The sequence below is a fragment of the Phascolarctos cinereus genome, unplaced genomic scaffold (genome assembly GCF_003287225.1).
Source record: "Phascolarctos cinereus isolate Bilbo 61053 unplaced genomic scaffold, phaCin_HiC Scaffold_1;HRSCAF=81, whole genome shotgun sequence".
In the NCBI taxonomy this organism is placed as follows: Eukaryota; Metazoa; Chordata; class Mammalia; order Diprotodontia; family Phascolarctidae; genus Phascolarctos; species Phascolarctos cinereus.
In genome coordinates this window covers 39387378-39412912 of record NW_027555514.1, presented here as the reverse complement: position 1 = coordinate 39412912, position 25535 = coordinate 39387378, and the positions used below count along the sequence as shown (strand labels likewise).

General features: G+C 41.5%; 1 protein-coding gene across 6 annotated transcripts in view; it reads right to left on the bottom strand.

The window, feature by feature from the left end:
- Positions 1 to 25535, bottom strand: part of NEK11 (NIMA related kinase 11) — a 374166-nt gene that overhangs the window by 142181 nt on the left and 206450 nt on the right. For 5 of the 6 annotated variants that reach the window (XM_078151556.1, XM_078151557.1, XM_078151551.1 and 2 more), the window contains one exon: positions 17704 to 17764. In XM_078151556.1, the coding sequence (XP_078007682.1) occupies positions 17704 to 17764 (61 nt within the window). Of the gene's footprint in view, positions 1 to 12314; positions 14360 to 17703; positions 17765 to 25535 lie in introns of those variants that run through there. The other variant, XM_078151559.1, reaches the window with a different exon arrangement.

Genomic DNA, 25535 nt, shown 5'->3' with positions numbered 1-25535 from the left:
TCATCTGTAAAATGGGCTGGAGAAGGAAATGGCAAACCACTTCAGTATCTTTGCCAAGAAAGCCCCAAATGGAGTCACAAAGAGTTGGACATGACTGAAAAATGACTGAACAACAAAAACTGCATGTTTTATAGGAATGTGTATGTATAGCCTATATCAGATTGCATGCCATCTTGAGGAGGGAGGTGGGAGAAAAAATTTAAAACTCAAAAGCTTATGGAAGTGATTGTTGATAAATCAAAATAAATTAATAAAAAAACATAAAAAAGAAATATTAAAACAACAACAACAACAACTGAAAGAAAAAAACAACTTTGAGCACAAAAAAACCCAACACAAAACCCACAAACTCTGCCTTCAGATTCAGGGCTTGTTCTGCTATACAGAGATGACCTCTGAGGTCCCCCCAGGCTCTCAGATTCTGTGAGTCTATGACTTGGACAAACTACTTAATTCTTCTGGGCCTCTGATTCTTCACACGTAAAATTAGGAGATTGCCCTGGGGGAGCTCTAAGCCCCCTCCCAATTCTAAGACTCTATCATCTAGATCACAAGCATCAAACACTACTCCAAGTGTAGCTCCAAACCATGTTAAAATGTAAATGGGAAATATTTAACAAAATAAATAAAAATACAATAGAGCACAGGCAATGTTCATATGTGTTTTTCTAACTTAATAGAAAACTTGCCCATGTTTTTCAGTTCCATCATTTTTTAGTCATGCCTGATTCTTCATGACCCCATTTGGGGTTTTCTTGGCAAAAAAATATTGGAGTGCTTTGCTGTTTCCTTCTCCAGCTCATTTTATAAATGAGGATCTGAGGCAAACAGGGTGGAGTGACTTGCCCAGGGTCACACAGCTAGTAAGTGTATGAGGCTGGATTTGAATTCATGAAGATGAGTCTTCCTGCTTCCAGGCCCGGGGCTGTAACCACTGTAACATCTAGCTGGCCCATGTTTCTATCTAAGTGTTACTATTTCTGTTTGACAATACTGACCTTGACAGTCCCTCTTCCCAAAGGAGCTTACAATCTACCTGGGGAAAGAGGGGATGTACATATGAAGATGATAACAAGGAACGTGGGCTATGTACCCAACAGATGTTTAGGGGCGAGTGCTCCAAGGATTACTTTTGATTCAAAAATTTCCATCAAAGACAGTCAAGTCAACAATCTTTCATCAAGCCAGGCACTGTGCTAAGTGCTAGGGATACAAAGAAAGGCAAAAACATTCCCCGCCCTCAAGAGACTCACAATCTAATGGGGCAGACAACAGGCAAACGGGATAAATTAGGATAAACTGGAAATAATCTTGCAGAGAAGGGACTGAGATTAAGGAAGACTGGGAAAGGTTTCCTGTAGAAGGAGGAGGAACTTTAGCTGAGCCTTGAAGGAAAGCTTGGAGATAGAGATGAGGAGGGAGAGTTCCAGGCATGGAGGACAGCAGGGGAAATGGAGTGCATGAGGGAGTCACTGGGCCATAGTGTATGTGGAGAGGAACAAAGCGTGAGAAGACTGGGAAGGGAGGAGGAAGCTAGGACCAAAAGAGAGGATTTTATATTTCATAAAAAATTAGACTCAATCACTAATTCTCTTTCCCAGCTGTAATACGGGACTGAGGATGATTACAATACTTGACACCAACCTCATGGGAATGTTTTGAAGATTAGATTAAAAAAAACCAATAATATGAAAAGCGCTTTAAGCTCTTTAGAGACAGCTGTATTATGAGTGCAAGGTATGCAGTAATCAAAGGTCACATTGTTACAATTTTTATTATTTGTTTTCATTCTCTCCTAAGCAGATTTCCCCCTCAAGCAGTGGCAGTTTGATGAGGGCAGACATTTCATTATACATACGTGTGTATGTGTATATGTTGATTACGTCCTTTGTTCTCAAAGAGGACAAAAATGACATCACTATGTTGGGTTCAAGGTATAACATGTCTGAGCTCAGAAGGCTCTACCACAGGTCTGGCACAAATAGTTCAGATAAACATGTGGAGTGGAAGTGTCTCTAAATCTGTGTATCTCGTGTTTCTTATGAGCTACTATAATTCTGCTTCACTCACAGAGCACAGTGCCTTCTTTGCTGTGGGCACACCATGCTGAGTGGTCCTTTGCCAGTGTCTCCCATGTCACACAATCGATTCCACAGTTCTTCAGAGAGACCTTGAGAGTGTCCTTGTATCTCTTCTTCTGACCTCCATGTGTGTACTTGCCTTGTGTGAGTTCTCCACAGAATATTCTTTTAGGCAAATGTACATTTGGCATTTGAACAATGGGGTCAGCCCACTAGAGTTGTACTCTCTGCAGTAGAGTTTGAATGCTTGGCAGTTTAGCTCAAGAAAGAACCTCAGTGTCCAGTACCTTCTCTTGCCAGGTGATCTTCAGAATCTTCCTAAGACAGTCCAAATGGAAGTGATTCTGTTTGCTGGCATGGCGCTGGTACACTGTCCAGGTTTCACAAGCTTACAACAATGAGGTCAGCCCAAGAACTCTGAAGACCTTCAGTCTGATAGGTAATCTAATACCTCTTCTCTCCCATACTTTCCTTCGGAGTCTCCCAAACACTGAGCTAGCTGTGGAAATTCCTAGGATACCACTTCACCATTTTCATGACTTTCAATTGCTTTATTCTTCAATGTTCTCTTAGCTTATACCTCCTTCTCAGGTTTCACCTAACCCTCCACCTAGTCTTGCCCCCAAACCCAGTCATTTCAGTTATACTTTGTGATGATAATATTCTCTTTTCCCTCTACCTCTGATACTTTAGCTCCTTTTAAACATGCTCTTCACCCTCATCGTGACCTTCAGTCCCTCCATTTTTTCCTGCTATCCTACCGCCCTAGTTTGGGGCTCCCTTGCTTCCCTACCCAGTCTTGTGCAAATAGCCGGCCATTTCAATGGTACCCTGTGGCCATGATCTCTTCCCTTTACTTCTGACACCCTCTGACTCCTTCAATTACTGTCCTTCCAGTCCATCAGCTCCATTTTGTGCTCTATCCAGTCTTTGCCCAATGGCCATCAACTTCACTAATTCTCTCTGCTCCCCTTGAATCTCTTTCCTTGACTTCTTCTCATGCCTACCCTACTTCCTCCCAGCCATGGGTAACCTCTAACTAACTGGCTTCTCTTCCCACGGCAGCTCCCCCTGTTCACACTGCGATCATTTCTGTTCTCACAGAGCACAACTATACCACAGATAATGAGAATGAGAACAGCTCCCATTTATACTGCACTTTATGGTTAGCAATGTATTGTATCCATGTCAAGAGAACAGCTGGCAAAAAAAAATAAATAAAATAAAAATTAAAAAAGGGGCAGCTAGGTGGCGCAGTGGATAGAGTGCTGGCCCTGAAGTCAGGAGTACCTGAGTTCAAATCCGGCCTCAGACCAAACACTCGACATGTACTAGCTGTGTGACCCTGGGCAAGTCACTTAACCCCAATTGCCTAAAAAAAATAAAATAAAATAAAATAAAAAAAAAATAAAAAGAGAACAGCTGGCCTAGTAGGCAAGTATCGTCAAGAATTTGTGATTTAGGAGCTAAGCCTCACTCAGACCAATGACTTCCTATCCCTATCTGCCTTCATTCTTCAGTGCCTACCTTTGAGCTCATTACTCTTTTGACATTTGCTAATTATTAATTAATGCATGATTGATTGACTCATGATGGCAATGCAGAAGCTGGTGCCTGATAAAGAACATTCATTCACTTCATAAATGTGCACTGAGCACCTACAGAAAGGCAACACAGCCTGATGGTTAGAGAGCTGGTTCAGAGGCAGGAGGACCTGAGTTCAGATCTCACCTCTTACACAATTTGGCTGTGTGATCCTAGAGACAAGTCACCTAACCTTTCTATGTAAGCCTAGAAACCCTAGAGAAAGTGCTTACTGACAGTTCCCTCATGAAATCACAGGTCTGGCTAAAAAAAAAAAATGTCCAATGTGACTTGCTAAGTGCCAGGGGAAAGACAAAGACAAGTTAGACAGTCCCTGCTCTAAAGCTGATGCCAGAAAAGTAAATTATAAGCACTTGGACTTTCGGCTTCCCCATCTGGAAAGAAGCACTTATAATATAATGCTAATTAAAGTTCCAGGAATACTGTTATGTGGACTAGCTCAGGGTTTTGCAAACCTTTTGAATTCAGGAATGGTAACTGTTGCTATTACTCACTACATTAAATCATGGGCTTCTTAAATTCGTCAGGCACCATTTAGTTTGGAATTATAGAAAAACAAATGTGCAGTTTGTTAGTCTATGCCCAGCAATGCATTAAAAGAAAGTCACGATCCACATAAGGGAGAAAAAAAAATGAAACTGCAGAGCACTATTTCACTATGTGCTACCAAAATGATAAAGGCCGAGAAATTGTATTAGTGTAACAAGCTTTCAATTCTGTACCCAGAATGCTGGACATATGTGCTTATGGATCGCAGTCAATGGGCCATCCATCCAAAATGCATGCCACCATCTGGGTAATAAGTGTTTTTTGAGCCTCTGGGTTTTACTTCTATGGATTGTTAGATTGATGTCTTTTGAGTGGCTGTGGATCAGAATCCCTGTAATATTCTGAGATCTGATACAGTGAACCTATTGCCATCCAGAGATAAGACCACCTGATGTATTTCACTCTCTTCCATTCGGACACCTTAGGATATTCTTCATAACACTGGTGAACATCTCTGGTTTTTCTGTCTTATACCTTGCTTGATATCAAAAGCCCAAGAAAATTAATATTATGTTAATACAATACATAAAATATGTAATATATGAACATTATATTATAATAATGACAATAACCTGGGCCCAGGTTTGAAAAGGAAGAAAAGATCAGGCTAGATTGCATTCAGGAAACTGCGGTACTTTCAACAAATCCAAAGTAACCTCTGACATAAAACCCTTCTTTTTAACACACATATTTTCCCAGTGGTGCTATGTGGCTATGAATCATAAGAGGACAGTCTCTGAAGAATCAAGATGACTTTAAGGGCAGTAGATGGTGGGCACAAGTAATTTGCAGCAATGCAAATATTTTTCCAACAGTGACCTGTGTGCAGAAAGTGGCATGAGGAATATTACCCAGGGAATGCAGATTGGAAGAGAAGGCAAGCTGGTCATGGTATGGAAGGGAGGGATGATAGATGGAGAGTTCAAAACTGTTCCAGTACCCATGAACGCAAAAATGATCTAGACAGAGGTTACCTGCACGTTGGGTAGATCCCCTATGGAGAACTTATGAGAGAATGTGGACAAAGATTATAAGGGATGACGAAGTCTAGACCCGGTATCTTGGCCAAGAAAACCCCAAATGGGGTCCCAAAGAGTCAGACACGAATGAAATGACTAGACAGCAGCAGCAGCAGCAGCAGGGTCCTGCTCCTCTCTAAAGACATGATCCTGTTGTCTCCATTTTATATAAGAGGAAATAATTGTTCAAAGGGGTCGAATGGCCTGCCCATGGTCACACAGCTATTAAATAGCAGAACTGACATGCAAGCCCAGGTCTTGCGAAGCCAAAACCACTTACCTTCCCAATATGTTGACTGCAGTGCCTTTCCAAGAAAATGAACTGAGGACAGGGGCTGGATCCTATGTGTGCTTGGCTAATGTCTCAGATTACAAAGAATTCAGTCTTAACATGAGTGATTTATACAAGCTGTTAGGTCAGGAATACATCTACCAAATAAATCAGCAGTCCTCCCCTGGGCAGCAATGGATGAAGCCCACTCAAAGCTTCCCAGACAGTGGGCAGGCTCAGACAAGTACCCTACCTTGGACTTTTCATGGCCAGCTCTACCCAAGGCCTCCTTTGGCTTTCTGATATACCCACACTAGCCCCCTGTCTCCACACGCCAAAAGCAGGCAAAGTATTTTTATTTTTGTTTTTGAATTTTAAATTTATTTATTTTTAGTTTTCAACACTTACTTCTATAAGATTTTGAGTTCCAAATTTTCACCCCATCTTGTCCCTCCCTCCACCCCAATATGGCATGCATTCTGAATATCCTTTCCCCTAGTCTGCCCTCCCTCCTACCTCTCCCCCCCTTCTCTTATCCCCTTCCCCTTCTACTTTCCTGTAGGGCAGGATAGATTTCTGTACCCCATTTCTTGTATTTCTTATTTCCCAGTTGCATGTGAAAACATTTTTTCTAAACACGTGTTTTTAAAACTTTGGGTTCCAACTTTTCTCCCTTCCTCCCCCCCCACCCATCCTCATTGAAAAGGCAAGCAACTCAATATAGGTTATACATGTGCAGTTATGCAAAACACTTCCATAGCAGTCATGTAGGCAAAGTATTTTTAAAAACACTTTTCAACCCTCACTTCAACTCAACAGGTATTTACAGAATCTTAGGATTCATCAGTTAGCACCCACTCTTTCCTATACGTCCTCCCGCCTCCCAGCTCTGCTTTCTAAGGACTTTGCCACAAGGCCCCAACCACCCCTACCCTCTTACAAACTGCCTGTTATGTGTTGTCTTCTCCCATTAGAGTGTAAGCTCCTTGAGGACAAGGACTCTTTCTTTTATTGTATTCGTATCCCTAGCACTTAGAGTAGTGCTGCACATAGTAAGTGGTTAAATAAATGCTTGTTACTACCTCCCTACTTATTGCTTTTGGCTCTGGAGATAAAGACAAAATTGAACTGATTCCTTGACCTCAAAAGAGCTCATAGTCTTCTGTGGGGAACATGAGGTACACAGAAACAATACAAATATGTGACATGAGTCCATTTTGACACAGGCAATGTTAAATAAAGAAATAAGTCATTTTATGGGGGAAGCCAATTTTGTTTAACGTATTCATATTACTTATTTATGCACACCCATACGATACTGATACAACAGGAGGTGGTATAGCCTAGTGGAAAGGCTGGCTCTAGAGCTAGGATTTTTAACCTGGCATCACCAGACGCCACCAAAAAAACCTCAGGGTGGCTGTGATTTTAGATGGGTAAAAATTATATATTTATTTGAATATAATTGGTTTCTTATGTTTTATGCATTTATAAACATTGTTCTGAGAAGGGGTCTGTAGGTTTCACTGGACTGACTACCATGACACGACAATGGTTAAGAACCCCTGCTCTAGGATCAGAGGACTTGAGTTCAAATGTCACTCGTGTCATTTACTACCCATGTGACCTTAGGTGAGGCAGTTAACTCCCCTGGGTCTCACTGTCCTCCACTGTAAAGTGAGAAGGTCGGACCCCATAACATAACATCTGAGGCCCCTTCCAGATCTAGATTCATCATCCCAATATTCACTCAACATTGCATTCTACACAGACATGTTCCTTTAATGAGAATATTCCACAAGACTTTATTCTTAAGACAGCCCCAAAGAGTCTGATACTTCTACAACTTTCTGCTTTATGTGAGCTGGATAAGCCCAGTTACTAACTCCTTTTTTTTCCGGGCAAAAGGGACATCCAGAATGTTCCTTGTTTGGTATAGATTAAGAAGCAATAATGAAGGAGATTGTAGCCAATTATTTCCTTCTATTATGAACAAAACTTCTTAATTCTTCCCCCCCTCTAATTCTTTAAGTTTTAAAGAACTTCCTAAATTAAGTGAACTTCTATCAATGGTGAAAGAATAAGAGCCAATGAGTATGAGACATTTACATCAAAATTATCTGATCCATTTTCCAAATCCACAAGGATTCCAAGCATCCATGGATAGCGCCTCACATTGAAACTGCTCTATCGATTAAGGGAAATTCTTCCTTAGAGTCAAAAGCAGAAGGGTTCATAGTTAAATAACGGTCAGTCACATCCACACTTTAGAGAGCAGAGTCTGCAAAGCTTAAGAGAATAAAGTTCCTTTATGTTTTTCAAACAGGATTTGGTGCTTAGTGCAAATAATGATAAGACGAATGTCTCACATCTCCTCTGGTCTGCATCAGTCATGTCTGGTCTGGATTAAGCAGTTATTAGCAAAGCTTCAAGAAAGGATTCAGGGTTAACAATGTTCAGAGGCCCAGTTGGTTAGGCATGTCAATGTACTGAGGAAGTCCTAATGGATGGGGATATTCTAAGTATTACTCTGGTGACATTCATTATGTGCCCTTGATGTATTCTGACAGTACTGTTCTACCAAGGGCGGACATCAGCCGACTCCTTGCTACAGTTTAATACGAAAGGAGGCTAGCGAGACTTGGTATGCTGTCTGGGCTCACAATCTACACCACTAAAGTTTGGAGGCCAAATGTTTGTTACAATGAAAGTCAGCTGAAGTGAAGAAACAAGAGGACCCTGTGCTTCCTTAAAGGATTGGGAAAAGGTGAACACAAGACCATCAGTTCTGGTGTTTCGTTGTTCTGGGTTTGAATATTGGGAGCAGGGAGAGGAGGAATGAAGAAATGGATGAATGAACGAATGAGTGAAATAACGGCTGAAGCAAAGGACTGCTTCATCAATAGGGCATATAGAGGGATAAAATATTCCATTTTTATATGTGCGACCCTGGTTGGAGCTGCCCCTCAGGAATGGTGCCATCAAGGTTTTAAAGGCGCCCTGCCCAGATATTACAGAGACTTATTGGGCTAGAATACACACTCAGGTATGAGTCCTGATCTTTTCTGGGTCCTGTAGCTTGAAGAGGGAACATCCCAATGCACAGAGAGAAGAAAAAGGAAGAAGAACTGGAGCTAGGCCAGTATACATGCTACTCCTTCCAAGCATGGCAGAGAACGTGACAAAGTTGTTACTCCTTATACCGAAGTCAAGGCAAACCAAACAGAACTTTCTTCTCCTCCTTCTTTCCTGAGGGGGGGAAGGGCTGCTCTGGGAAAGGTCCCACTCCCTCTAGCTGCCAACTACTTCACTTCATGTTCCCCCTCCGATCAATGAGGCAGAGGGAGAGTGGACAGAACTCAGGCTCAATATGACAGCAGCTTGCTAGGTTGTCTTATTTTGGTGTCTATGCTATCAGTAAGTAATACTGATTAAAAAGTAATATGCCCATTAACATCAATTTTGCCTAATTCTATGAGTTTGGAGGTTTCAAAATTGAGAGGAGAAAAATAGGAGAAAATGGAGACTCATGAATGAGAGGAGGGAGGGATACAGATAGAGAGAAAGAGAGGAGAAAAAGGGAGAGGGAGCAAAAAGGGAAAGAAATAGAGAGAGTTGAAATTTGGGGTCATTTCTGTGTATATTCCAGAGTAAACCTACTAGAATGTTTTTGAACCTAGAGTTAATTTTTAAAAACATGAGCCTCTGAGCACTGGAGATGGGGTTGGCAGGTATCAAACAGCATTTAGCATCCTGCATATACTCAGAACCCTGTTCCATATACGCTGTATCAAAAGTGGTATTTTCATTTTCTTTGCTACCCCCCCAAAGTAAGGGTTGCTGTTGTTCAGTCATTCAGTTGTGTCTCATTCTACGTGACCCCATGGACTTCTGTCCGTGGAGTTTTCTTGGCAAAGATATTGGAGTAGTTCACCATTTCCTTCTCCAGTGTGCCTCCAATTTATAGGTGAAAAACGGAGGCAAGCAGGGGTTAAGTGACTTGCCAGGGTCACATGAGTGTCTGAGCCTAGATTTGAATTCAGATCTTCTGGACCCCAAGTCTGGTACTCTATCCACTGCACCACCCACTGCCCTCCAAGTAAATGTACCTGCCTTCAATGAATGTGATAAGGTATCTGTGCCTCTATAGGATTCCATCCATGCCTCCTCTTTCAGGAACTACTCTGAACTCTTTTTGCTCCATCTCTGTGTTGGCTCCCACTGTCTTGCATAATTCTGCCCTAGGTTACCTCATCACAATAGTCCTGGCTTATTCTTACTTTCTGCATCCCAGAAAAGATTTTGGGAAGAGTCATATATGTGTATTGCAAGGGAGTTGAGGGAGAGAGACAGAGGAAACCCACAAGACTTGACCCAGACCTATATCAACCTTGGAAGTACTGGAAACACTACCATTCACCCATTACCATACACTAGCAGCCTTCCAATTTCATGGCACTCCTCAGGAGCCCTTTGGAACACTGGCACAACTCACCGCTGCTGCCCTTGGCAGCAGCCCCTGAAGCTGTGGGAGTGGAGATGAGAGGCTTCCCTCCACCCTGCAAGGGGCAGAACCTCATCGCCTCTCTGCCTCCCAATCCAATAGCATGCTACTCTGCTGATACAGGGTCAGAAGACTTCAGAACTGGAAGGGACCTTGGAGATCATCTAGTGCTACCTACGTCTGAGTCATGAATCCCCCACAGCACCCCTAAGTGATCACTCATGCTCTGCCTGAAGATCACCAGTGATGTGGACATCCGCCAACCTCCTAAGATGGCCTCCAAAACAGTTTCAATTATTAGGAAGTTCTTCCTTATGCTGAACCAAAATCATGTCCTCCCATAACTTCCACATATTGTTGGAAGTCTGCTGAACTGGATCAGTGCTAGATCCGTACTGTGCAGAGTATGCACTCCGCTTTGGGATGGGGCGCTCTCCACAGAGAAATAAACTTAGCCCGTGGCAGATGCTCCCTTGTGTTGCTACGGTCTTTTCCTCTTTTGGCTTGTCAATGGTCAGGCCTCTCAGAGGGCACAGGGCCTCTTTGCACCTCAGTACCTACCTAAGAAGTAGGTATTCCATAAATACCTGCTGTTACTGCTGCTAAAGATACAGAAATACAGCATTTGCCTTTTATTTGGCTCTTACACCACTGGAAGCAGAGCAAGCGTCACAAACCAACCTAAACTCATAAACCTGAATTACTGGGTCTATTTATGTCTGTCTCTTCACCTTCTTTTGCTGTTCAAGACCGCAGGGGCTTTAGAGGAATTCATATATAATTCAGAAACTGCTCAGGCTCCCCAGCACTGTTATTGCTGTGTGGGTGAAGGGGCATTAGGATACTGATCACGAACCCTAGGCCCTCTTAGCGTATCACTGGGGCTTGCCAATTCCTCCTCAGTTGTCCTACTGCAAACATTCTGTCTCTCTGTCTCTGTCTCACTCTCTCCCACTTCCTGTTTCTCCTCCTTCCTCTCTTCCCCCCCGACCCTTCCCCTTGCCCCCATGCACAGTCACAGACTTACTCCTCATGATTACACCAGCTTAGTCAATGTGATCAAACATGCCCTCCCTCTCTCTCAGCGCACCCTGCTCCCTTTACTGCATACAGGGGCTGGTTTCTCTTACCTCACCTCTAACGCTAGCATCCAGGATACATCTTGATATCTCTTCAATAAGGCCTAGAAATACCTGAAAGCTTCTGGCAGGTTCAAGCCTCCATGGTCTTGGGTGCACAGCTGTTTCCATATTTCTGTTGGGCAATCCCACACTCCATCCCAGTTGGCTTAATCATCATGGATAGCTAATAACATTAGGTAGCATTTATATAGCCCTTTCAGGTTTACAAAGCACTTTACAATATCTCATTTGATCCTCCCAACAATACTGGAAGGTAGGTGCTATTATTATTATTATTATTATTCCCATTTTTCAGCTGAGGAGACTGAAGTGGAGGCAAACTGATCTGCCCAGGGTCACCCAGTGAACTTCGGTCTTCCTTATTCCAAGTCCAGTGCTCTATGCACTGGGCCACCTTGCTGCCTCTTAGAGATACCTCCTGGAACATCACAACTGGAAAGGACTTAACTACTCCATTTAGCTGTGATATTTTAGAAATAAGGGAGCTAAGGTTCAGAGTTTAAAAGGACAAGGCCAATGTCACACAGCTCATTGGCAGAAGACCCATGACTACAGTTGCGGTCAGTCTCCTGATTTCCCAGTCCAGAACTAGTTTCATCTGAAACAGATTTATACTTTAAATGTCCAGAAAACCTTCTACTTTGAGATCTCTTGAAATTGACCAGGTATTAACACCTTAATTCTCTAAACCCTCCTGCAATGCCAGAAAGGAAGAAACTGCCTTTGAACTGGTTTAAAAAGAGGGAAATCAGAGCTTGAGTGATGGTGATTTAAACATGGGAAAGAAGAGTCACCATATACATTTTGTTCTTGTATGCTTCTTCCTCTAGAGCTGAGAGAGGAAACACATGAAGATCTGTTTTGTTAGTCTTCTGGGTACATTCATATTATGTTCAGGTCATCTCCCCAGTTAGAATGTAAGCTCCTTGAGCACAGGGTCTATTACCCTTTTATCCTTATATCCCCCCAGGGCCTTACAAAATGCTTGCACACAGAAGGCATTGATATTCAAATTATATATTTCATATTATATTAAATTTAATTCAATTATATATTTCAAAATTTATATTCAGTATATATTGAATTATATAATTACATATGCATATATATAGACATTCCAAACATATACAAGTTTAACCAGGAATATGACATTTTCAAACACTAAACACCCATTTAAATTCCATATCTCTTATCCGAGGTGTAGCTCCATTTGCAGAGGTTTCTTTCCCTGATGCTAGCATTTGCTCTGTGATTGATTTAAGTTCAAATCTTCTCTTGGATCCTATTAACATTCTGGCATATAATAACAGCCGTAATTATTAATAAACCACAACTATAATTGTGTAATTATCATATCACGGTGCTTCTCACAGTAAATGTAATTACAGGGAAGCAATGTGATAGTCTTGGCACACCTGAGCAATTTCAGAGACACAGCTCCCCTAAGATGAAATGAGATCGTCTTCATGGAGTCCCCTGAGGGACATGGAAGCTTTGGGGTGATACAAGGACAAAAGGTAACAGACCAACATTATCCTGGCACCATCTGAAGAAGCTCTGCCCTATCCCCAACTGTCGTTCAGTCATTTTTCAGTTGTGTCTGACCCCTCATGACCCCACTTGGAGTTGTCTTGGCAAAGATACTGGAGTGGTTTGCCATTTCCTTATCCGGCTCATTTTACAGATGAGGAATTGAGAAGGTTAAGTAACTTGCTCAAGGTCACACAGCTTATTAAGTGTCTGAGGCTGGATTTGAACTCTAGAAGATGATTCCAAGCCTGGTGCTCTGTGTACTATGGCACCACTAGCAGCCCATACTCAAACATGGGCCTATTTCAAATGTTCCCTCATGAATGAGTTTTCGTATCAGAGAGTACTCTCTCTCATCAGTTCAGTTTCTCCATTCACAGCCAAACAGACACTTCCTTTGGGGCAGAAAGATTTAATTTGACTCCAGGCTGCCTTGTCTTCTCTGGTCATACATAAGAAGGGAGCCGAGGAGGGTCTGCAGTGTCACAGAAATCACATGGGCTTTAGGGGACCTGGGTTCTAGTTCCCTTCACCTACTAGTTCTGTGACCCTAGAGAAATCACTTAAACCCTCTGGTCCTATACTTCTTCATTTGTAAAATGAGGGTAGTGTCAAATTCAAATAGAAATGAACATTGACTTAGAAAACCACAACAAACACTGTCTGTGTGGTATTCATATTTATTTGGTTCCACATTTCTCAAATACATTTTAATTTGCTTCTGGAGTTTGATACCTCCAGACTAGATGATCCCTAAGGTTCTGGGATCTGATCCAATCCAGCCCAACCTAACAAATATTTATTAAGCTCTACCATGTTGCAGGTCCTGTGCTAAGTGCTGCGAATACCCACACAAAATGAAAGAATCCTTGCCTCTAAAGCATACATTCTGCTGGGGGTTCAGAGGCTCTAACACAAAGAACAAATAAGAATATAGATGATTAGTTGAAGAGGAAGAAAATGCTAGTAGCTGGGGAGATGAGGAAGGGCTTCCTATAGGAGGTAGCTTTTGGCTAAGAGGTTGGGAAAAAAAGCCAGGGATCCTAGAAGGTGAGAGTAAGGAGAATGTCCTTCAGGCACACGGCACCAGCCATGGCTGGGAAAGGGATGACCAGTCTGAGGAACAGCCAGCAGACCAGTCTGGCTGAAACTCTATTAATACCAAGATGCTTTGAACATGATTTAAGAAGTAATAGTGCTCTAAATGTGCATGATGGTGTTGGCAGGAAAGAGTGAAAACAGAGTTGGCCTCCATATTTTTCTAGCCTTTCTTGCCACTTGAGGTCTCCCCAACCCTAGAGAATCAAGAGTGGGCTGTCCCTCATAAACCTGTGGCTAAAGAACAATGAGGACAGATTAGGGGAGACAAAAACATGATGCGGGGTCCTGGAGAGGGAGATGCATACTACAAACCCTTGAGAAGCCAAGCACCTACTAAAGTAGCAAAGAAATGATGACCAAAAGGACAGTAAAAGCCTGATGGGTGCTCGTCCTTCCACTGGCCACCGTTCCTGAGTGGGTGCCTTTGGGGTGTGTCCGAAAGTCCATACTCACCTTTGGGAGATGTCACGGTCCTGACATTTCCCATATAAGACTATCCCCCTCTCCTGCCTCCTTGGCAGCAGAACAATCACTATCTGGCGGAAATCACAGCAAAGCTATTTGGAAAGAGAATTTAAAACAAGACTCTATCATTGAAGACCCATGTTCCATTTATTGAGATTGACACCTCTAAAGAAATTTCAGTTTTGTTTTCCAGACCTAATATATTTCAATAACTGACCGACCTTCATGGCTATGGGTCTTTTCAGCTTGAATGAAAGCAATCTGTTTCTTTATAATGTAAGAGTCAGGGAGATCGCACTTCTAGGGAAATCCTGCAAAATCTCTTATTATGTGGGGCCAGGCAGGACTCACATTGGATTATGAGAGCCCACCAAATTTCAATACTTTCTCACCCTGGGAGAGTAGTGGGACATTCAATAACTCTAGGCTTTTTGGAGGAGGAGAGGGAGACGGTGAGGAGGGGTTGTTAACAACATAATGTCAAACAGGGAAATGTGAGTGCCTTTCACAGGCCTCCTCCAAGTGATAAGGCTGACTTAAGAATAAAAGGGCCCTCTCTGAGCTGTGCAACTCTGGACAAGACATTCAATCTCTGGGCTTTAGTTTCCTCACCTGATAAAAAAAAAATTAGGGGACAGGAGAAGGGATGAATAATAACATGACCACTAAGGCTCCTCCCAGTTCTGACATTCAATTGAATAAAAAAGTGCTAAGCACCTACAATGCAGGTATGATGAGGTAGCTGGAGATACCACAGAACAAGATATCATCCATTAAAGGAGTATACATACAGTTGATTAGAAGACACAATATGTACGCAAAGCAATATGATGAGGGTGGAGGAGGAGGAGGCAAACCCAAGGTTTCCTTGGCATCCCTCCCTACTCTAATTTTTAGCTTCAGAGAGTTTCCAGAGGGCCCTGAGCAGTCAAGTGATCTACCCACTGCCCTCAGTTATGCAGATAGGTGGTGTGAGCAACAGGACTTGAACCCAGCTCTTCCTGGCTTCATGAACAACTTTCCACCCAGTACACCACTCTGCCTCTCACGCTGCCTCATCAATACAAAGTAATTTCAAGAAGGAAGGGATGCTAATAACTGGGGGTTAGGATTCTGAGGAAGAGGAAAGAAAGGAGCACATTCTAAACTTAAGGGACTGCTTGGACAAAGGTGTGGAGGTAGTAGATAGAATTTCTTAAAAAACAAACAACTGTTTTATTGTTTTCTTTTTGCTTTTTTTTTATATTGTCATAATCTCCTCCCTGCTCCCTCTTCTCTCTTCTCCTTCCAGGGAGCCATCCCACATAACAAATATTTTTTAAAGATCAGAAAAAGAAAAAAGAAAAGGAGGGGGGAAACTGGCAAACCTGATCAATCCACTGAAAAAGTCTGAAAACATGGGCAATGTGGTACACATGTGAACCTCTCCAGAGAGGCCAGGCATCTTCTCATAACTCGACTTTGAGCTAGGCTTGCTGCTTGTAGCTTTGCCACTATTCACTTTTGATTTATTCTTATTTTTCTTTCCATTTACATCATTGTAGTCATTAAGTATACTGCTTTGTCGGCTCTGCTCGCTTCACTCTGAATCATTTCATGTAGATCTCTCCACACTTCCCTGTATACATCACACATATCTTTTCTTAAATTACAATGTTCTGCACCACAATTAGCCATTCCCCGATACATAAGCATCGATTTTAAAAAATTCTTTTCTATCACAAGAAATACTATAATATTTTGGGGCTATATGGGAACTTTCTTATCAATGGCCTCCTTGGGTTGTAAGCCCAGTAGTGGAGTCTCTAAGTCAAAGCATGTGGCCATTATAGTAATTTCATATGCATAATTCCAAGTCGCTTTCCAAAACAGTAGTACTGTAGGCAGAGCCCAGATGGTGGAGTGAAAGCAGTGACTTGCTTGAGTTCTCCTCCAAACCCCTCCAAATACTCATAAAAAAATGGCTCTAAACAAATTCTGAAGCAGCAGAACACACAGAAAGACAGAGTGAAACAAATTTCCAGCCCAAGACAACCTGGAAGATTGATCAGAAAGGTGTATCGCGCCAGGCTGGGAGTGCAGCACAGAGTGGCGTGGGCGCGCAAGCCACAGTGAACTTGGAGCAGGCCTCAGAGGACTGAATTGCGGCAGCTGTGGAGGTTTCCAGACTCCTCAATCCACCAATGCCAAAGACAACTTAAAAGGTCAGTGGAAAAAGTCTGTTTCTGTCAGTGTTGAGAGAGAAAGGCGGGATTTCAGCTCCATTCCCCAAGAGCGTGGCCCTGGGGAGGCAGCTGCTTCCCGAGCTTCCCGCCCACAGACTGAGGGGGAATCCAGTGGCTGATCCAAGAGGGATCTGGGTCACAGTTCTGGGCGGCAGTGCTGGGGTGAGGAGGAGGGCTGGCGTGGAGGAGCTTGTAGTGGCTGTGAAGAGGAACCCTTCCTCACAGTTACAGGACAGAAAGGCATACTTGTGGTCACAGGCCAGGAAAGGAGTAAACACCTCGCCCCTTTTCATACCACCTTGGAAGAACTGAAAATTTACAGGTCCCTACAAGTATCTCTGAAAACAGCTACACAAACCCCTGAAGCTTGGGACAGTACACTCTCCAAAACGGTCGTACCAATTCACAGCTCCACCAACAATGTATCAGTGTGCCTAACTTACCTCAATTCATTGAACACTGATTATTCCCATCTTTTGTCATCTTTGTGGGATGTGAGGTAAAACTTCAGGGTTGTTTTGTTGAGCATTTCTCTTATTATTAGTGATATGGATCATTCTTTCATTTGGCTGTCAACAGTTTACAATTCTTCTGAGCACTGTCTCTTTACATTCTTTGATCACTTATTAGGGAATGACTTTAGGTTTGATAGACAGATAGACAGACAGATAGATAGATACACAGATAGATAGATAGATAGATAGATAGATAGATAGATAGATAGATAGATAGACAGATAGATACATAGATAGATATATAAATAGATAGACAGATACATAAATAGACAGACAGACAGATAGATAGATAGACAGACAGATAGATAGATAGATAGATAGATAGATAGACAGACAGATAGCTAGATACGGATGTAGATATAGATGTAAACAGACATATCTCTTACTTGTTTATATGTCTTAAATAACAAACTCTTATCAGAGAAATTGGATACAAAGATTTTTTCTCATTTGCCTCCCTCTAGCACATTAATTTTGTTTGTACAGAAGCTTTTCAGTTTAGTATAATCCAAGCTATCTATTTCATCTTCGGTAATTGCTTCTATCTTGTGTTTGCTCATGAATACATCAGAGATGGAATTTCAAATATGAGGAATAGCTAGGAGTGTACATAACGTAATACACAACGTTTCAACAGAATGAAGAGATCTCTATCAAATACTATAAACAGAACCTGAAAATTTGATGTCAACTCACCTAGGGAGCTGCACGCCAGGACACTTTCCAAACACCTGACCAATGCCTCAATGTCACTGTCCTATGAGCACAAGAGAGAATAGGAATTGCCATTAAGTACCAAAAGACGCATTCAACCTGTGACCTACTTACACAACAGAGCAAAAGTGAAAACCATGACCTTCTTGACCAGAGATGTTTTCTACCAGTGCTCCTTCAGCAATATGAGGTTTGCCATGACATTCAACATAAGAATAATATTTTTATTGACCTTGAGGCACCATAAGCCCATGGGACCTGCATGTAAGGTGCTCCTGGGAATCACATTTGAAATCAAAGACTACTCCGGGTCCTGAGTCGATACTAGCTTTCTACCAAGAAGGCCTTCAATAGTGAAAGCATTTCCTACCATCTGGGAAGAAGAAGCCTCTTAATTATGGCATCTTTTCAGGGCTTGTGGCTGTCACAGTGGGAAATTAATATTTGATGATTCACCTGTTTCATTTCAAAGGCAATAGCATATTTCATAACGGCAATCACTGGTAAGTTTTTTTTGCATGTATTTCAGCTTAATGTGCTCTTCTGAAGCATCACATAAATATGACTGGTTTCTTCTTTAATGGCTGATGTGATTTGGGCAGCTGTTATTCATGCATGTTAGAAAGTAAAATTTAATCTCATCTCATGCCCAGCATGTGGAGGGAAGAAGACACTGAGACAAATGAACATAAGAGAGAAGCCCAGAGGAAACTCAGAAAACAACATTCATGGAGGGCTCACTATGGGCACAGAGGATTGGAAGATGCTGTGGGATAAGGTTTCCCAGTTATTTCCACCCATGGTTAGACTTCTAAATTTGCCTTGGCCCATTGTCTTTTGTGGGGAAGTAGATCTCTGAAAAGTATGCAGGAAGAAGGAACTAAGAGGGAAGAAAGGGAAAATAGGAGAAAGAATGGCTTGGCTTGACAACTTGGTATCATGCTAGATTTCTGGGCTGGGCTTCATAAAGACTGGGGTTCAAAGTTTTTACTTTTTGTGTGACTTTGGGGAAGTCACTCAACCTTCTGTAAAATAAGAATTATTAAAAGCTGTAGTCCCTGCCTTACCAGAGTTGTAAAGCTCAAGTGAAACATTGCATCAATGCATCTGGTAAACTTTCTAGTTCTAAATGTCACTTATCATTATTTGTATTCTCTGAATTCTGTATGTCAGTCATTATCGCTATTCTGTGACTGCTATATGTCAGTTATTATGACTGCTGGTATTGTTATTGGTGTTCTCAATTTCTTTATATCAGTTATTATTGTCTTATTCAATAAATTCCATACGTCAGTTATTATTAGGTGAGTTCCATGTGTCAGTTATCATTATTATTGTTGTTAACTGTTGTAAGTATTCTCTAAGTCCTATATGTCAGTAATTATTATCATTGTTATTATGGGAGTTTTCCACATTAGTTATTGCTATTATAATGGTGAGATGCCACAAAACTCTAGCCGTGACATAAGATCTAGATAGGCCACTGTTGTTAATTCTTGGGAGGATGGAGCCACGGACACACAGGAAGAAAGCAAGGCAAGGACAGACCCTAAATCAAAGCTTCCCTCGGCCAGCTCCCTGGTCACTTTGCATTGCTGCCTCTCTTAGGGGGATCATCAAAGGGGGATTTGTCCTTCACAGATGGCAACTCTGGGACTCATACCCTCCTTCCCTTCTCTCTGCTTTGGCTCATCCTGCTCTCATGTTCACTCTACAGCATCTATAACTCAAACACTTGTTTTTTACTAATGTTCTGAGAGACTCCCGGAATAACAACTATACGCAGAAGGGGAAAGAAAGGCAGAGTTCACAACCTTCCACCAACAGTGAATTTTAAGCCCCTGTCAAGCTCAGGTCCCTGTTTTTGCTGTGCTCCCAGTCTCTAGTCTCAACCGTTCTTGACTCATGTAGAGCTTTTCCATAGGCTAACCCCATTCCCTGGAATGCCCTCCCTCCCACCTCAGGTAATTAGAATCCTTAGCTTCCTTCAAGGATCAACTTGAGGGCCTGCTCCTACCATAAGCCTTCTCTAATCCCCTACATTGATGGTAATTTTATTTATCTGTTAGCTGTTTAGATATCTATCCCTTGAAGGAAAGGACTCTCGTCATGTCTATCTCCAGCACCATGGACAGTACCTTGAACTTACTATACTAGGCATGGGATAAAAGCTTATTGAACTACTCCCCTGATTTCTAGCCTTTAATAACAGACTCCACTATTTCTTTTCCAGACTCCCTACGTCCCAGGGAAGCAGGAACTTTGTCAAGTGTGCTCCATAAGCCCTAATTCAAAATCTCTCTCCTCAGAAACACCTGAAGCACCATCTCAATTCCATTCACCAGAATCCTACCACGGTGACTCCTCCGATGGTCTTGACAAGTCTACTGCTTGTTTTCCTGGCTGAGCCTCAACCACCTCAGTTAGCCTCATCAGTTATCATGCTCCTTTCTGAACTCAATGGCACCCAAAACTTCATGTATCTACAGCTGTAATTATGCTTTGCACTATCTCGTCCACCCTGTCCTACCCAGGAAGCACATCTACCTATGTGAGTACTCCAAAATGCCCATTAGGGATCCTCAAGCACTCCCATCACCACATACACGTCTTCTCTGGGAATCACATCCCCAGACTCATTTCTGCAAGGGTAAAATGTATAGAGAACAATAGCACACCATTCCAGGCTCAACATGCTCCCAAACCGACAACTGTTTTTCATGGTACTTTTTCTACAATATTGCTATGCACAAAATCTATACATCTAACTTCTTCAAACTCAGATTTTCTCCTTGGACTTCACTCTAAGAAGTCACTCTGGTATCTACCTACCTTTTCTCCCATAACTGCCAGGAAAAGGGGAGGACAGGAGGCAGGGTAGAGTTTGCAGAATAATTTAGTGGGAACAAACAGTCTTGGAAATTAAAAGACCTGGGTTCAAATCCTGCCTCTCATACTTACTAGATGCATGACCTTGGCCACGTTGCTTAAGTTCCCTTCGCCTGAGTTTTCTCATCCATCAAATGAAGGAGTTATACTAGAAGGCCTCTGAGGCTTTGCCTGGCTCTAAATCTATGAATGCAATTAACAAATAAAGACTTTTCAGTTGCAGATTTACGACCTACAATTTTAGGGCAACTAGGCGGCACAGTGGATAGAATTCTGAGCCTGGAGACTCATCTTTCTAAGTTCAATCTGGACTCTGATACTTACTAGCTGTGTGATCCTGGGAAAGTCACTTAACAACTCTGTTTAATGCAGTTGCCTCACCTACAAAATGAACTGAAGAAGGAAATGGAAAACCACTTCAGTATTTTTGCCAAGAAAACCCCAAATGGGGTCATGAAGTATGAGACATGACTGAAAAATGGCTGAACAACAACAAAAATTTTAGAGCTAAATTAGGTTCCTTTTGAAAATTCTTTTACATTTTCAGACAAGGCTAAAGTGGGAAATTGTTTTGCCAGACTATGCAGATACGTAATGAGAGATCTGTTTGGCTTGTGTATATGGTGTTGTTGTTGTTTTTTTTTAATTTGTTCAATGTGGCAGAGGGATCAAGGGAGAGATAATAAAAAATACTCATTACTTGAAAAAATTGCTTTAAAATACAGTATCAACTTACAAATAGACAAGAAAATCTAATCCAATACAACAAACATTTATCAAGCCTTAATGACTTCCTGGGAATTAGGTCTCCTAGCAAAGGGCATCTGAAAGACTCTGTACTTAGTTCTTGGAATACTGAGTGACACAGGCCAGGATCCACCCACAATGGCTTTGGAACGTGAAAAAATAGTTTTGCAATCACTTGTGAGTATCACATAGAGAGAGAAAGACCTAAATCAAACACTGGGTTAATCTGGCTATTACAATGCATGTTTTTCTGTCCTTCTATTTAATTGTTCACCTATGCAGGAAAGATTGAAAGATGCCTGCTGTCTTATCCATGATGGAGGTTAAATAGCGAAATGGAAGTATTCCATGTTCATACTGTTATCACAGACTGGACTGACCCGTGCTGATGGGAGTGGGCATCTGGGATGTGAGATTCTCACTCTTGTTTCACGTGCCACTGATAATAAGGATACAGGCAAGGAGCTCCAAGAAGCCCTGTTGAACTGTATCCTCTAGTTCTGTGCCATACAGGTCAAGGAGAGAGAGGAGACATTCAGCTAATACTCCCTCCTTTTTCAATTTCTTCAAAATTTTCTGGGACAGATTAGGATGAAAGTACCTGAATTTTTGTTTTCGTTCTCATCTGCAGGGCATTAACCAACAGCCCTGAAGCATTTTGATTCAGTTCAACAATGAATATAGTTGAATTCTTTCTATATCCAATGCTTGGTGCTAGGGCCCTGAGGATACAAGGATGAAAAGTAACACAATCTCAGAATTTATAATCTAACAGGGGAGAAAAGATGGGCACACAAATAATTAGGATGCAGCGCTAGCAACAGAGAAGTCCGGGCAAGGTGTTATGAAGAATTGTAAATAGGGAATAATTATTTCCAGCTTGGCCTGGTAGGGTGGAGGGAGGAATCAGAAACAGTTCATAATAGGTGGCACTTGAGTTAGACCTTAAAAGAAGGGAGAAGCTTTAGTACAAAGTGGCAAGAGGTGTCCTTTCCACACATGGAAAATGGCATGATGTGAAGATGAGAAAGAGCAGAAAAGAAGAGGGGAGTCTACTTTAGATGGAAAATGGAGTACAGGGACAGCTGCATGTAGGAGATATGGCTAGAAGGGTAGGTTGGAGTCAAGACTATGGAGGACCTTGCATGAATTATTCATTAGAGAAGGGAAATTTACTAAAGGTTTTAGGATAAGACTGACATCATCAGAGGTGATGACCAGGGATATTACTCAGGGTGTAGTATGAAGGAGGGACTGGAACACAAACAGACAGATTACAGGGACAGGTAGACTAGCTGACTTACTGTGGTCTTCATTGTAAACAGGAAGACATATAGACTTGAATTAGGATGGATACAATAAGAATGGAATGAGAGGATGGAGAAGGAATAAGCAAATCTCAGCAAATCATTGGATACAAGTGGTGGCAAGGGGAGGACGGAAGGAGGAAAAAGGGGATCAAACCAAGGTGACTGGGAAGAACATGATGAGCTCAGTTTTGGTCATGCTGAACTTGACATCCAAACAGAGATCTATATCTACCAGGAAATGTTGGACTAGAACTCTGGGAAGGAATTTGGGAAAGAGATAAATTTTGGAGTCATGTGTCTGGAGGAGATAACTGAATCCATGAAAATAGATGAAATGACTAAGACAAGGTGATAAAGGAAAGAATACTGGTGGGATCTATATTTAAGGTGGGGGTAGCAAAGGAAACAGAGAAAGCACATTCAAAGAAGTGGAAGGAAACCAAGTAAAGCACAGGGTTGGAGAAGCCAAAGGAGAAGATAACAAGGAAGAAGTAGTCAACAATGGGATGGGAACAGAAAAAAGGCCACTGGGTTTGAAAAGAAGATCAATGAAGGTAGGAGTTGAAGAAGAGTGTCAGGGACAGAAATCAGAAAACAGAGAACTGAGGAATGAGTGATGGTGAGGAAGGAAGTGAAGGCACTAAGTACTGACTGCAGAGAAATTTGACCATTAAGGAGAAGACACAGGAGATGATAACTTGGTTTCAGATGATAGAGAGTACTCAGGAGAGTACAAGGAAAGAGTGCATTACAAAAATATTTATACACACACATATACATATATACACACACACACATTAAATAAGGATGCCTTTGACCTCATGTTAAAATGGATTTCTGAATTTACTTTTCTGCTAACTTGGACTAAGTTGACATTTTCTGATATTTCATCACCCAGCACTGCAATAGCTTAACAATTCACAGAATTTTAATTAGTTGTGGTAAGAAATGTATGTAGCAATTAATGAGGCTAAGGTTATTTGGGTCTTGACACTTAGACACTAAGGCTTTTCCCACAAAGACCTGAGAAAGTGTCCAGTTCTGAACCTATGGAATCTCTGATTCTATAAGAAAGAAGTATCATTTCATAAGTGAAAATGCTGAGGTCCAGGGAAATAAGGGTTCCCATCCAAAGTCATCCAAGAAGAGCTGGGACTTAAATCCAACATTAATTTTACGGGGATTAAATATAAGGCTCATTAGTATCATTCATATCATCTTTACCACTTAAAAAAAAAACATTAGATGTGCAAATTTAGAGACATCTCCTTTCCAAATGTTCATATGGACTATTTGTGCCCAATATGTGGCAGAGCCTTCCAGGCTCGTACTGGTCTGATCGGCCAGAGCTGGACACACTGTCCCTAGACCCCAACACAGTGATGTCATTTTGGTCCTCTCTGAGAATGAAGGACAATAATCAACCATTTACATTTTAAAAATCAGTACTAAAATGACACTGTGACAATTAACGTGTAACAATTTTGCTGGATAAACCTAAAAGATCAGCCAACTTGACTGCTTCAGGACAAAATTATATTATGCTCAGGTAATACTAACATCTAAGAAATTAAAATAAATGACGAATATGTTAACTACACACTGACCTGTTAAAACAACAAGAAGGCAGCCTAGTATTACATTTTATTCAGTTGAAATCAGCTGAAAACACCCTCACCTCAATCAAAAACCCCATTAAAATGGAAACTACTCATCGTTCCCTGAGTAATACATTTTTTTAATTTTTAAATTCTAAAATCTCTACTGGTAACATTTTAATATCAATATTACAGGGGAATTCTGAATGCACTGCACATCCCACACTTTTCCTAGTCAATGTAGTGCCAATGCAATTAGCAAATCCATGCTCCCTGGAAAAATACAATCTTAAAACCATGAGGGACTTAAAAGCCTAGAAAAGTCATTGTTTAATTTTTTATAGGTTTACAGGGTTATAGCTAGAAGGGAGCTTAAAGATTATACTCTTAGATCACAGATATAGAACTAAAAAAAAAAATGAGCCAAGGCCAAGGTCACCTTGAAAGAACAGAATCTCAGACTCTTAGAAGAGACCTTAGAAATAGAGTCCAAAGTTCTCTTAACCTTTTTTTGTGTCATGAATCCCTCGGGCAGTTCGGTGGAACTGATGGATTTCTACTCAGAATAATGGTTGTAATGAGCAAAACAAAACACATAAGATTGCAAAGGAAACTTATTATATTAAAATACATCAATTATACTGGAGTACAGTCTGTAAACAGGAAGATTACAATCATGTGCAGTCTAGTGCTGGGTCTAATAACTACAGCAATTTCAAATGTAAATGATATTTCAAGAGATCTGCAACAACTATAATATGATATGAAAATATCTGTAATTTCTATTGGTAATAAAGTCACAAACAGGCACTGCTAATACTGGTATGTTTTTTTCCTACATTCATAATGGATTTTTTTTTGGGTTGTCATTCTGTCATTTCAGTCATATCTGACTCTTCATGACCCCATTTGGGTTTTCTTGGCAAAGATAGTGGAGTGGTTTGCCATTTCCTTCTCCAGCTCATTTTACAAATAAGGAAACTGAGGCAAACAGGGGGAAGTGACTTGCCCAGAGTCACACAGCTAGTAAGTGTCTGAAGCTGGATTTGAATGGAAGAAAAGGAATCACTCTGCTCCAGGCCTGGCACTCTAACCACTGCACCACCCATTCATAATGGAAGGAAATGCTAAATTTCAGTTAGAAGTTAATGAAAATAAAGATGTAACATTTTCCCATCCAAGTTCACAGGCCTCCTGAAATCCGTAAGATTAAGAATCTCTGATCTATCCTAAAATCTCCTTATTTTACAGGTGAGGACAATGAGCACCA